Source organism: Neovison vison, chromosome 9, assembly GCF_020171115.1.
Source record: "Neovison vison isolate M4711 chromosome 9, ASM_NN_V1, whole genome shotgun sequence".
Lineage (NCBI taxonomy): Eukaryota > Metazoa > Chordata > Mammalia > Carnivora > Mustelidae > Neogale > Neogale vison.
This window is the reverse complement of record NC_058099.1, coordinates 6,017,673-6,030,777: the sequence shown is the minus strand read 5'-3', so window position 1 is coordinate 6,030,777 and position 13,105 is coordinate 6,017,673. Positions and strand designations below refer to the sequence as shown.

The window sequence follows — 13,105 nt, the reverse complement described above, 5'->3', positions numbered from 1 at the left end:
GGCCTGGCTGTCATCTATGCCCGCGGCAGGTCACGCTGTCAGTGGGGGGCCTGCGCTGGGGGTGGCGCGGGGTGGGGAGATGAGCGCCCGCACCACCGCACACGGGAGAGGGCTTGGCAGGGCTCGGAAACCAGCCGGCCTCTGGAGGCCGCGGGAGCGGACAAGGAAGGGAGGCCGCGAACGCGCGTGTGCCGCCTTTTCCTGGAACCAGCCCTGGCCCCAGAGAAGTGGGGCCAGTTGTGGGGGTGGGGGTAAGGCCGCACATCCCATGGGCTGGTCCCGTACTGGCGCCTTGGCCGCTCAGGATAACCGCTCTGGGCTGGGGTCACCCTCCCCGGGCCAGGCAAGGGCTCCACGGCCGGAGGAGCCCTTCCCTCCTCAGCAGACAGCGGACATTGGCTCCTTGAATCCCAGCATCGTGGTTGCTGAGGTCCTACCTGGGGATCTCCCGGTGTTTCATTTTCCCTGTGGTTTTGGTTGGTTTTTGTTTACACTCCTTGGGGCTTGGTGGGGAGAGACGAATGGGAGATTTTTGTGTGTTATTTGAAACATGCTTGTGAAATCCCATCAGACGCGAGCGTGCGGCGGACGGTGCTCGGCTTCAGGAACGGTTCCCCCCGCTGTGACCATCCCAGGGCCCCGTGAACCCCTATGGCTCCCTCCCGAGCACAGTGGCCACCTCGTCCCGCCCCAGAAGGAGCTCCCGGCCCGTCTTTCATCCCTCGCTTTTCTCTCTAGCTTTCCCGCATCTGCCGCGCAGCTTTGCTCCCGTTGGGACGTCGTACACACGGAATTCCGTGGTACGGATTTCGTGATCGGCCTTTCTTGTCTTCTGTGGAAGATGAGAAAGAAGAAGTTCCGTCCGGGGCATTGGCTGATGTTGGAGGTTTGGAGAGACTCGGTTCTTACAATGCAAGAAGGTTGGGGAGAAAGAGGGAGGTACCAATTGACCTGCAAGTCTTTCCTTCCTATTTTCCCTCGATACACCAGGCTTTAAGGGGCTCCACCAAACTCAGAGGCCGGAATTGGCAGACAAAACAGGAGACTGTGGGTGTTCACTTCCCACCCCGATTGGGGCTGCGAAGCAGCGGGCGGCGGGGGAGGCCACCTCCCCGTCTTCCCTCTGCAGGCGCCCCCCCACCCCCGATCGGGCCGGGTCTCACTCCAGCAGCCCCATTTAGAGGAGCCAGAGTCTGCCTCCCCCCACAGACGGGGGCGCCCACACGCTCCCAGCTGCTGCCTGGGCACATGCTTCTGCTCACAAACCTGCATCAGAAAATGCATTTGCAAGGTGCAGCCCCCCGCCCCCGCCCCCGCTCCCCGGAGTATGGCTTCCTACCTTTGTTCTCGCCGGAGTTCAGTGCAAAACACAAATGACAGTTTTGCACCTGCCAGTCTGACACCGCCTGGTTTGGAGCCCCCCAGAGCCTTGGGGGAAGCGAGTGGGGTTTTGGAATCACATGTCCCTCTGGCTCTCTTCTCTGCAGCGGAGAGGAGCCATGGTTGCCGCCAAGGAGCAGGGTGTGGAAGAGATGAACGCCCTCAGGAGCTGTGAAGACGGCAGTCCATGGTGTAGGACACTGTTCTGGAGAGCTGGCCCGGGGACGTGTTAGGATGCCGTCTCCAGCCCGTCCTTGGATCTGAGACCAGCGAGCAGCCTGGCCCAGGTGGGGTCTGGGGAGCCGGGAGTGGGGACAGGGCTCGGCCTGGTGCGGTGGGGGGACGGGCACACCGAGGGGCAGAATGCTGCCTGGGATCCTTCCCACCTTCCGACCCCCCTCTCCTCCTGGGGCCCAGCAGCTACGAATGAGGAGATCCCCACTTTTCCTCTAACAGCTTTTGGCCCCTTAGCTCTGAGGACAAGGGCACGCTGGGGCCTTTCTCAGATTTTGCTCCACCTTGTGGGGCCCAGCAATGCCCCCAGCGGATGGGAGGTTATTTCAGTACGGGTCTCTCACTGCACCATCTGGACAGGTAGTGTTTAAAGCAGGGCCTCTCAGAGGCACCTCCGGGAACCAGCTCCTGGTGTTCACAAAGTGGCTGCTGAGTGCCGGGTTTGCACTTCAATCCTGGGTCCAAGAAGGTGCTGGCCACAGGCTTACTGCTTCGCCCTCTCAGAACAGCACAGCAGAGGCCAGGGAGGGAACAGGAGGCCTCCTCCAGCCAGGGATGGGGGTTCCTCACCACCCAGGACACGGGGACATTAGCCCCACTGGGCTAGGCCAGCTGAAGGCCAACCCCTCCCTCCCACGCCCCCCCTCCCGCAGGCCCCCAGCGCCTCACACCGGCTGCAGATTCAGAGATGGATGTCTGGGCTGTCCTGCGGGGCCGGCAACTCCAGAGGTCTCTTCTCCTTTAACTAAAAGAGGGGCCCCAGGACACACCCCACGCACACACCGGGCCCTGCCCTGGGGCGTCCTTCCCCTCACGTGCCGGCCCCTCTCCCGCTAGGGGTCGCTACCGCCTGTGCGGCCGCGCGGCTCAGCCTGGGTGTGGCGTGAGGCCAGGGGGAGGCCCGGGAGGCCTGGCCCTGACCCGGGGCGAGCTGCGGAGCCGGCGAGGCCCCGGCAGTGCTGCTGCCTTTGGAGTCAGGAGCCCCTGCTTTTTTGAAGGCCACCCACATCCATTTCTCGGGGAAGGCTGGGGCCGAGGTGAAGCCCAGCCTCTTGGTGGCCTCCCGCCTTTTGGCACCTCTGCAGCATCCCTCCCGCAGCCTCCCTCCTGACTGTTCTAAAACGGCTCTGAGGGGCTTTAGGACCTAAAGAGGTGTGGGCACAAATCACCGCACCTTCCCCGCAAAGCCTGGGGTGGGATTCTCGGCGCACCTGGAATCCGGGCCTCCCGCTGCGCAGGCAGCAGGGCCGGCGGTCCTCCCTGCTCCAGTGTCCCAGGAGCCCCTGGTTACTGCCCCCAGGCTCCCGAGAGGGTGGGCTCCAGCACCGGTCACAGCGGACTGCCCACAGAATGCAAACGTGCCCCGTGGTCCTGGCTCCCCCAGCCCCACAATGGGAGCCCCGGAGACCTAGAGGAGCCGCCCGCCGAAGGTGCACAGAAAACACATTTGCTGCTCCTAAGGAGCCCCACCCCAATCCCTGCACCGAACCCACCTGAATCCCACATCACAGGGGCCCAGGCAGCTTGTCCTCCGGCAGACGGGGCAGTGGGTACAACTAGGAGGTCGCAAACCCGGCCGGAGTGGTTGGCTACGGGACTGTCCCGGGTTCACCTGGTGACTCAGTGAGGGGCACACGGGCCCAGCCCCGGGGCCCCCTCTTCGTGCCAGAAATAGTTCCGTGACAACATAACAGAGGTTATACTTTTATTTAACGTTTAGAGGATTAACATATAGTTACAAGGTCAATATAAGCCTTCCAATGGAAGCACTTTATTTGGTTTAATTCCATCTCCAGAGACAAACGGGCAACTCCAGAACCTTCACAATGGCAGGGGGCCGTCACAACACTGAAATGCCTCCAAAGTTTAGAATTAGTGCCACACACACAGATAAACCAAAACGTTTAAAGGTGCTCAACATCAGGTTAAAATAGAATTTTGGATCGCTCTTTTAAAGAAGTGTTTTGACGGCACAAGAGCAGGGAGGCAGAGGCATGAGGAAGTATGAAACTAAGATTTCTGGAAAAATACTCAGCATCCATGTCACTTTTCCACGTTCACTGAACTCTCTCCTGTAATTACAAATGTCACCAGAACGCCTAAACGGGGGCCCTGGGCTAATGCCCTCGAGATAAGCTACAGCTTATCTGGCCCGAGCCTCACAGCCTGGAAGCTTCCGAGGGGAGCGCGCGAAAGACCCAAAGGAAAATCCCATGACAGCTTTCCATGCCTTTTTATCTTGCAAAGGAAAAACAGGATAAATGACAAGTTCCTCCCTTTCACGTTGTTTTTAGGTCACGTTCAGGGCAGGCTGTCTTAAAACTTAGTCATTCTTACAATAACACTATTCTAGCATTGGGGAGAAGTGACAGGCCAAGAGGGGAGGGAGCGGGAGCCCCCCGAGCAGATGGGGAAGCTCCCCTACTCTACGGGAACTGGTCCATAGTCCTCTAGACGAATTTCCCAGGGGGACCCCCAGAGCAGAGAAGACACCTCAACTCCCCTCTAACAACTCATCTCCTTGAACGAGCTCGGGTTTGCAGCGCCCCCCTTCCCACACGGCCGCACGGACCCGCCGGAAGGAGAACACCAAGGCTAACAAGGAGAAGCACCTGTGACCCGCTCCTTGTTGGACGCAGGCGGTACAGAAGGAAAAACAAAACAAAAAGGCGCAGGGGTTCCGAGATAGGAGCATAGTCTATACTGGGCTTAGCAGACACTAGAAGAACAAATCACGGTAGCTGATACCATTTTCCCTATGCTGCGAGAAACGAATCTATCCTGACCCCAGAGTATGAAAGATGCAATGCACATGCATTCCCGAGGCCTGAAAACCGATTTAAAAAACCATTTAGCATCCTTGCGGAGTAGGCAGCGGTCCGCCTGGCCTGGGGAGAGTCGGGAGTTCGTGGAGATACCTACTCCCTGCCCCCCACCCCGGCTGGCGGAGAAGCCCTCTGTGCGGGTTTGCAGGGACACAGGGGCGTCTGAGGCGCTGGACCTCGCTGCAGGGGAGGTGGGCAGCCGCCGCGGGGAGGGGAGGCGCGATGCTGACACAGCAGCCCCGAGCCGCTCGGGCAGGTGGGCGGCTGGTCTTCTGCTGAAGGGTTTACCCGCTTCAGGGCGAGAGACAGAGACGCAGACAGAAAGACAGAAGAGGGGGCAGCTGATGCTCACTCGCTCGCCTTTAAACCCAAAGCCACTTCCTCGTCACCTGCTTACCCCAGGCATCTGCCTGCTGGAGGTTTCTTCTGGTCACCGAGCTGCTCTCGGAAGCAGGTGTGCAGTCGTGGTCAACCCTGGTTTGCTGAGAGGACCCTTCTGTGGCCGCTGAACACAGGCCCATCCCTTAGCACCTGTCCTTCCTGGCCCTGTCCCTTCGGCTCCCGGAAGACATCCTTGTCTTAGATTCATAAATGTCGAGGAGAATGAAGGAAGTTCGAGGTGACCACCCAGGTACCAACAGCCACACGGGAGAAGACAGAGGCCCGATTTCCTTCTTGGGCTTCGGATGGTTCTCATTCACAGAAACTCGCAGCCCGTGACTGCTCCTGACCGACCGTGTCGGCACCAGAGACGGGAAGCTACGCCGCCCTAAGGCATGCCTGGCCACGGGCTACGTGGTCTCACGTTTTCCTCAAGGATCCGTAAGAGGAAGGCAACTTCGCTCAAAACCCAACTCAATCCAGTCTCCATGGCCCGTGGAGCACGTGAGAACATAGAAGCCGCAGGGTCACCTGAAGGACCGCCAGCAGCACGGGGTCTTTGGTGTGGAAAGTGCTAGAATCCTACAATGGGAATCTCGGGAATTCTCACTTTGCAAGGAGCTAGCGCCCAGGTGAGCCTCTGGCTCCGCCAAGTGCCTCGCCCGGCGGCCCCCCGCTCCCAGGGCGATGGTGGGGGAGACGGTGGGCTGGGACCTTCCCTCACTCCATGGCAGGACACAAGCCTCTGCATGTGGCCCTCAAGAGATGGGATTTGACTTCCAGTGTAGACCTTTCCAGGCCACGGAGCACAAGTCCCAAATAAAAACGTGTGTGTGTGTGTGTGCGTGTGCGTGTGTGTAAGCGTGCAAGCCACAGAGGGGGCTGTGTGCCTGCGTGTCCCCCCACGGACCCTCTCAGGCCAGGAAATGTTGCAAGAGCTGATGGTTAGTATGAGGCGAGGACCCCTAGGCAGAAAAGGACCACCGAAGGGACTCGGGACCCGGGAACCCACCTGTGACATTCAGGCGCTCAGTCTGCCCAGCGCAAGCCTGACCCTCCTTGTCCAGATTCTGTTAGTCTCCCTGGGGGGAGACCGGTGGCGAAGTTTTCACGGAAGGCACAGTGTGAACCATGGATGGGCCAGGATGCGCCAGGTAGACTGAGGGCCAAGGCAGGGGCCCGGGAAGGAGGGAACACGTGTCTAGCTGCCTTCTGTGGCCCCATGTGGGGTGGGGGGGATGGGGACGGCGACAGGGACAGACCTGCCCCCGGAGAGGTGGCCAGACGGGGCCATGGGGGGAGACGGGCCAGGAGAAGCATGCTGTTGGGAGTCAAGAAAGGAAAAGGCAAGCAGCCGCGTGGCAGGTGGGGAGAGGATGTGGCTTCAGGTCGCGAGGACAGAGGGGACCGTGGGCCGGCCCAGCCCGGGAGCTGTCGACGCGCGCGGGCGCCCAGGCCTGTGGAGACAAGCGGACGGAAGGGTTTCTCCGGGGAAGGCTCACCGAGGCTCTGGCTCCTGCAACCGCCTCTAGGGATCTACAACACAAAAAGACAGAAAGAGAAAGAGTGTTTAGAGGGAGGCCGGGGGCTGGGACGGGCATCTGGTCTGCACCGCCCAGGAGGGGGACAGCTCTAGAGCGTGGAGTGTTACCATGGGGCACGTCGGAGATAAGGAACTTTCACGGTCTCTGGTCGCCTCAGGGGCCAGCCTTCCCTTCAGGGGGAAGAGAGGTCCACGCGGCAGACCCACGCCCATCCACCCCCGACCCCTCTTTCTGGGTCCGCTGAGCTTTGGAAGAAAGAAATGCAACCCGCTTTCCAGGCGGATGCAAGGAATTTCGAGGCCTGATTCTCTCCCCCGACCGACAGTGTCGGCGCTTTACCAAAAAACAACAGCGAAAACCAGTAAAATCTTGGTGAAAAGAAAAAACCTGTTACTCAGCAGTCAACAGTGAAAGTTCTTCATCCGGAGGGGGCAGGAGAGGAAGGAGACAGAGACTCGGAAAGCCCTCAGGTGCACACAGGGCGAGAGACAGAGCAGGTGTCATCATTTAAAAGGGCGGGGGGAAGGGCAGAATTTTAAAAAAAGCATTTGGCTGGAAAAGGTCCCCATGACTGAAGACATCAGAGTTAAATGCCCAGATTACACAGAATCATTTTCTCGGAATAGGTGGAAAATCATTTAAAATACACAACACTGAGAAAAATACGTTTATTAGAGAGGCAGATACGAGGGTACAACCAGGAGGAGCCAGACAGATTCGTTTCTTTCAGGGTGAGAAGAGAAGAGACAATCATGTTGGCCGTGGTGGAGCAAAACTTACTCAGAACACAAGTGTCTACAATAAAGTCAAGGCTGAGCAGCCAGCGGGGGACCTAGTCCTTCCGGCCTCCCCAGCGGTTACAAAAGAAAAACGGTCATTAGGCAGCAGAATCACCAATAAAACAAACAGACAAGAGAGTCAAACGTTAAAACAAGGAATTCAAGTCATCCTTTTCGTTTTTAAACGGCAGTATATACAAATATATGGGGGGCGGGCGGGCGGGCAGGGGGATTTCGGACATACTTAACAAAAAGCAACTTAAAAAACCAAACTGAACCATGAAAGAAGAGAGTCGCAATCCAACTGACCCCTGGACGTTCCTCGAGTCTAAATATTTTGGCAATTATTAAATAGTCACATTGTAGACAACACACACACACACACACACACACACAAGTGCACGGCGCAAAAACAGCTGCTTTGAGTTCTGGGCATGAGGAAGCAGCAGCCCCTCGGGCTGGGAGGGGTCCGGTGGGAGGCAGTGTTCCTGGGGGTGCCCGCAAGTTTAGAAACCCGTGGGGAAGACAGGCTTCTATGCCTACAGGAGGAACCTCGAAATGCGTCTCTAAAATAAAAGGAGAAAACTTTCCCCACAACCCGAGACTCGGCTTCTTTCATTTTAGCAGATAACCAGGAGTGGTGGGAGGGGGTCGAAAAATACCAAAGTATATTCTGGGCAGAAATGGGAATTCTGATTCTTTGGGAGTGATTTCAGGACTTCTAATACTTGGTGCGTTGACCGGCTGGCACCGAGGCACTGTTCCATCCCTCGTCCGCAGCTGCCTGTGCTAAGGGCCTGGGGCACACAACTTAACATCACAAGCATTCAATTATGCGCCCCAAATCAACACCCCACCCCCACCCCCGGCCCTATAAACCAACTGAGCCGTTCTCTGAATCAAATTTGCACAACTGTTAAGAAAAAAAAAAAAGAAATAAATAAACCCACAACAACGTCATGGAATGCAATACTTTCCAAGGGAGGCTTCCAAAGGCTCTCGTTCTCTTGGCCATTTTAAGACTTTGTGTCAGTGTTTGTTTCACTTCCTGTAGCAGTTCACGGGCTGGCACCGGGTCCCAGCATTAGACAGAACGCTCTGGTTTTAAAGGCTGAGGTCCCCTGTCTGCCTGGGTCCATGCCCAGCGCGGTCACCTCCCCCAGCTCGTGAGGAGGAGGAACCCCGCGGCCTCAGGGTCAGCCGAGTCCCTTGTGGCAAATATTCACAAAGGGGAACAGAAACAATTTTCTTGAGGGGCCTGGGGTCCAGGGTGAATGGCTTTATCGATAAGATGTCAGTAAAGGCAGAACAAGGCAAAAGAAACCAGAATCACAAAATGGTATTTTTAAAAAAGCGGGCTGACCAATGCCCGTTTCCTGCTTTGGGCATTTGTACTGCAGTTCCCTCAGAAGCCACCACTGGGGGGCCACCTGCTGAAGGGTACACAGGACAGCTCTGTACGGTCTTTGCAACTTCCTGGCAACCAATCAGTATTTAACAACAGACCGTGTATTAAAAATCAGGCTGTCATGAATGTTCATGAAGTTCCATTCTGGGGGTCCTGGGGAAATGAGGAGAACTTTCTGACAGAATCCACAAGAACCTGGAACAGTGGGACCCCTGCTGTTGTTTTTAAAATCAGCTTTTTTTTTTTTTTTGGTAGAATCAACTTTAAATCGATTTGCGCTTATAAAAGGAGCTCACAGTGTAAAAGCAAGGAGCTAATTCCCTATTTAAAAGTAGGAAGGACATGAATAAGTAATTCTCAAAGCCAAATAAAATCAGAACCTGACCCCTCGGTCGTGAGCCCTTCATAGCTGGTTCTCTAGGACCGCATGGTAGATTCTCGAAATGGGCGCGCAGCTGGGGCGGGGCACGCCTGTGATCGATTTCACTACCTACGCTGCTGCCGATTTAAAAAATGCAAATCCCCACACGACCCAGATCCCTTTCAAGACGATGAAATACTTTAGTTATGGTTCATTATGTAAAATAAAACGAGCTAGCAATTCTAAAATGATTTTTCAGTAAATTCATATTTTGGGTCTTAAAGATGCCAAGGATTAAAAAAAACAAACCAACCGACCCAAAACACGTCTGCAAAAGCAATGGGCTGGGGGCAGGTCTGTGCGTAGAAGCAGCTGCCGCTCCTTACAGCCCCACCTGGGCACCTGTGAGCTGAGACCGCGCCTCCAGCCACAAAAGCTCCGGCAGAAGCACGCTGGGTTTTTGGTCAGTCACCAAAACAGCACTAGGGCATCTGATCGTCTCTGTCAAGGGCAGCGGGGAGCCTTGTGTACAAGTCTACTGGTTAACCGTTAACCAAGCTTTTCCAGTTTTCAGCTGGTTGTCTGGGATCCTGCAGACGGGAGAGGAAAACACGACGATCTACCAATGATCTTAAACACGTTGAAGGAAAAATACACACATTTAGTACCAATATAGGACTCGTCTTATTCTTTCCTTGAGGAGGGGGAGGTTTTATTGATGACTTCCTCCAAAGCAAATGATTGTAAGACCAAACCAACCAAACCAACCAAACCAACGAGCGTGGTGCAAGTTACGAAGTTTCAAAACGTAACATCCTAAGGGGGTTGCGTTCACGGCAGCTGCGAGAGAGAAACAGAACGGGAGTCCTACCCACCCTGCTGATGTGTGTGAACTTTTAAAATTCAGAAATAGCAACTGGAAGCTAGAAGGCAACTTTTTTTTTTTTTTTTGGATACCTACAGATACTGCCAGAGGAAGAGCTGTTTATCTGAGTTCAAATGACAAAATTGTCAATTGGCAGCTGGCAGGTTTCCTGGTCCTAGTCCATGAGCAAGTGAAATGTTTTATAGCCAAAGCCGGCCAAGGAAATTCGGGTGTCGAGCGCCCACCAGCCCACCACGTGGCCACGGGGCAGCGCGCACTCCGGGGTCCTCCGGCTTTGGAAGAACCGCCTGGAACAGTCATAGTTGTGGGGACAGACAACTCCAATTTTTTTTTTTTTACAGGTTTTTTTTTTTTAAGTTGTATTAAATATAAGTCTTAGCACCTTTGGCATTTTTGTCCAAATAGACCTCGACGTACGAAGTGGGGACATAACCCTCTTCGTCTTCGTTTCTCCGAATGCGGGTCCACCCATCGCCTTTGTCTTCCTCGATCACGTAGAGCGTTTCTCCTTCAACCACGGAGATGGTCCCTTCATTCTGACCTGGAGAAGCAACATCAGAAGGGGTCAGGCTTCTCACCGAAGCCAGGCGGAGCACGAACGGGGAGCTCAGCAAGGGAAGAGGGTCAGTGAGGGAGGGACAGACACGTGGATCCTGCAAGGGCTCGTCCCACAAAGAAGCTTCCAGACCACCCCCCCCAACAATGCTTCTCCAGTCCTCCAGGGAGCCCCCTCTCTCTCCCAGGAATCCAGGTGCTTCCCCAGGGGACATCGTTGGTCTGCTCTTCATCTCTTGCGGGGAGCGTGTGCTTATGGCTTTAATGACACCCTTTCAGACACTGTCCCCACTTGTTAACTGGGGTCCCCAAGACCACTTGCTGAGGTCTCTCCCCTAGAACAGCGCCCACTGCTCACACAGCATTCTCAAGGGCAGACTGGCCGGGGAGCGGCTTACAGGGATGCCGTGGGGGTGGGGCCGAGGCGTGGGAATGAGATTAAGATGGCGACCTTGAACTTGGAGCTTTCATGTCCCACCACACAGGTGGTCTGTCGTGAGAGGATCTGGAAGATCCCTCTGTCCCAGAGCTCCCCAAACCTACCTGACCTCAGCCTGCTTCTCCCACGCCCTCCTTTGTGTCTTTCTCCCCGGACAGCGTTCTGGCGACTCCAGGCTAATCTTTCAAACCCTTCATCCCTGTTCTCCCACTGGTCCCCCACACGTGACAAGACGTATCCGAAGGCGCAGCTCGAACAGTACCAACGCCCCGCTCAAACGTCTTCAACAGCTCAACTGCTGCCAGATGAAATCCAGACGACTCTCTTACCCCCCCCACGACATCATTCCTCGTCTCCGATTCTATCACTCCCACCTCAGATGTCTAAGCTCCAGCCCCACGAGCCCATGATTCCCTCGTCTTCCTCCCTCTGATGCACAGAGGCCTGGAGAGTTCCCTGAATTAATTCTCTGAAGGAAGTGAGCGCCCTGTCCCCTGAGCGCCCAGCACTCCGTACCCCACCTCCGGTACGTGCCACCAGCGGACCTCCCCCAAATGTGTGTCTGTCCTGGCTCCCCAGGGGCGGACGCCACACCAACCCGTCCTGTACCCCATCCCTCTGGGGGCTTTACAAGACAGGATCTCCTGGAGACACTGGATGAACGGATGAAATCATCATGGCGTGCCTGGGTGGCTCAGTGGGTTAAGCCTCTGCCTTCAGCTCAGGTCACGGTCTCAGGGTCCTGGGATGGAGCCCCGCATCGGGCTCAGTGGATAGCCTGCTTCCTGCCCCCGTCTTTCTGCCTGCCTGTCTGCCTACTTGTGATCTCTCTCTCTCTGTCAAATAAATAAAATCTTATTAAAAATATCATCAGTATTCCACACTCTCTGCCGCAAGTAAGCTGCATGAACGCTGTTCCATCGGGCGGACCAAAGGGCAAAACATGCAGCCTTGAACCAAATACTAATGACGATGACGGTGAGCGGAACACAGGGTAAAACGAGCGAGCAAGATCCGGAAGGCTTCGGAAGAAGGTCTAGTCACAGCAGACGGGACAGCGTGCACAAGCGGGGAACCAGGCGGGCGCGGGTCACCTTCGAATGTGTAGAGGGCTTTGCAGGTCCCGATGGCGGGCAGGGGCTCTTCCTCGTCAAACTCGTCGTCGAAGTCCGTGGCCAGCACCTTCCCCTCACCCTCCTGACTCTGCTCCTCCGTGTAACTGCCATCCGGGCTGCTCAAGAGAGGAAACCACGCAGCAACTATAGCGACTGCCCAGCGAAGCGCTCGCCCCCTGCCCCCCCGACCGCTGCCACCAAGGCCACCTCGGGTCGCCCTGCATGCTCCATCGCCACCCCACGCAGCCCGAGGGACCCACGCCGCAGGGAAAGGGCAGGTCCGGCATCTCGGGCTCCTTGGTATACGGAGCAAGTGCCTCCGCTCATTTCTAGGCTCCAGAACTGCAACACGGACACAAAGCAAACGTGCCCCCGCCGGACTGCAGGCGCGGCACAGATACTGTACCTCTCGCGGTCCTGGGCGCAGCTGTTGACCGTGGCTGGGTTCTGGGCGTCGAACATTCCACTCTGCCGGCGGGCCTGCTCGCTGCGGGCCGGCAGCCTGCCCTCCACCTCCGCCAGCCAGGCCTGCAAGCAGAAGCCACCAGAGACAGCTCAGCTGAGGGTCCGACCAGAGTCTTGAAGGCCCCAGATTCAGGGGGACTCGATGGTCCCTGAGGCTGAGATTCAAGAAGGGCCACACGCTTGGGGGCATTTCCTGTGTCTCTGCATGCAGCTGTACCAAGTACCCACACGCAACGGCTCCCAGTGCATCTCACACTGGAGAAGTAGAAGCAAGTGGGCTTAGGCCACTGTCACAGTGTGGCAGAAAGAGCCCTGGACTGTGTTACAATCTTGGGCTTTTTTTTTTGGTAGGCTCCATGCTCAGTGTGGAGCTCAATGCAGAGCCTGAATTCCCAACTGTGAGATCAAGACCGGAGCTGAGATCAAGCATCGGACTTAATGACTGAGCCACGCAGGTGCCCCGCTACTCTTGGGCTTTTAAAAGCAGCTGTGTGAGATCAGGTAAGTCGCTTCTGGTTCCTTCTGGCTCCAAAATTCTGCGACCAGGTGCTCCTGCTGGCGAAGGGGTTCCTGTCCCACAGGAGCAGAGACTCAGTGCGAAAGCTAAGTGCACCTTTTGAGGAGTGAGTCACTCTTTTTAAGGGTAAAGAAATGCGTTTCCAGGAAATCAAATTAAGATAAAAGATAAACTTATCTTGGGCAACATTTAAAATTGTGTCGAAAAGGCCAGAGG

General features: G+C 56.1%; 1 protein-coding gene across 8 annotated transcripts in view; it reads right to left on the bottom strand.

Moving 5' to 3' along the window:
* Positions 1-3,305: 3,305 nt before the first annotated feature.
* FNBP1 (formin binding protein 1) overlaps positions 3,306-13,105 on the bottom strand; it is a 142,994-nt gene continuing 133,194 nt past the window's right edge. For 4 of the 8 annotated variants that reach the window (XM_044264693.1, XM_044264687.1, XM_044264689.1 and 1 more), the window contains 3 exons: positions 12,314-12,435; positions 11,887-12,026; positions 7,019-10,339 (listed from right to left, as the gene is read on the bottom strand). In XM_044264693.1, coding sequence (XP_044120628.1) covers positions 10,161-10,339; positions 11,887-12,026; positions 12,314-12,435 — 441 coding nt within the window. In that variant the 3' untranslated portion in view covers positions 7,019-10,160. Of the gene's footprint in view, positions 6,357-7,018; positions 10,340-11,886; positions 12,027-12,313; positions 12,436-13,105 lie in introns of those variants that run through there. The other 4 variants (XM_044264688.1, XM_044264690.1, XM_044264692.1 and 1 more) reach the window with 2 other exon arrangements.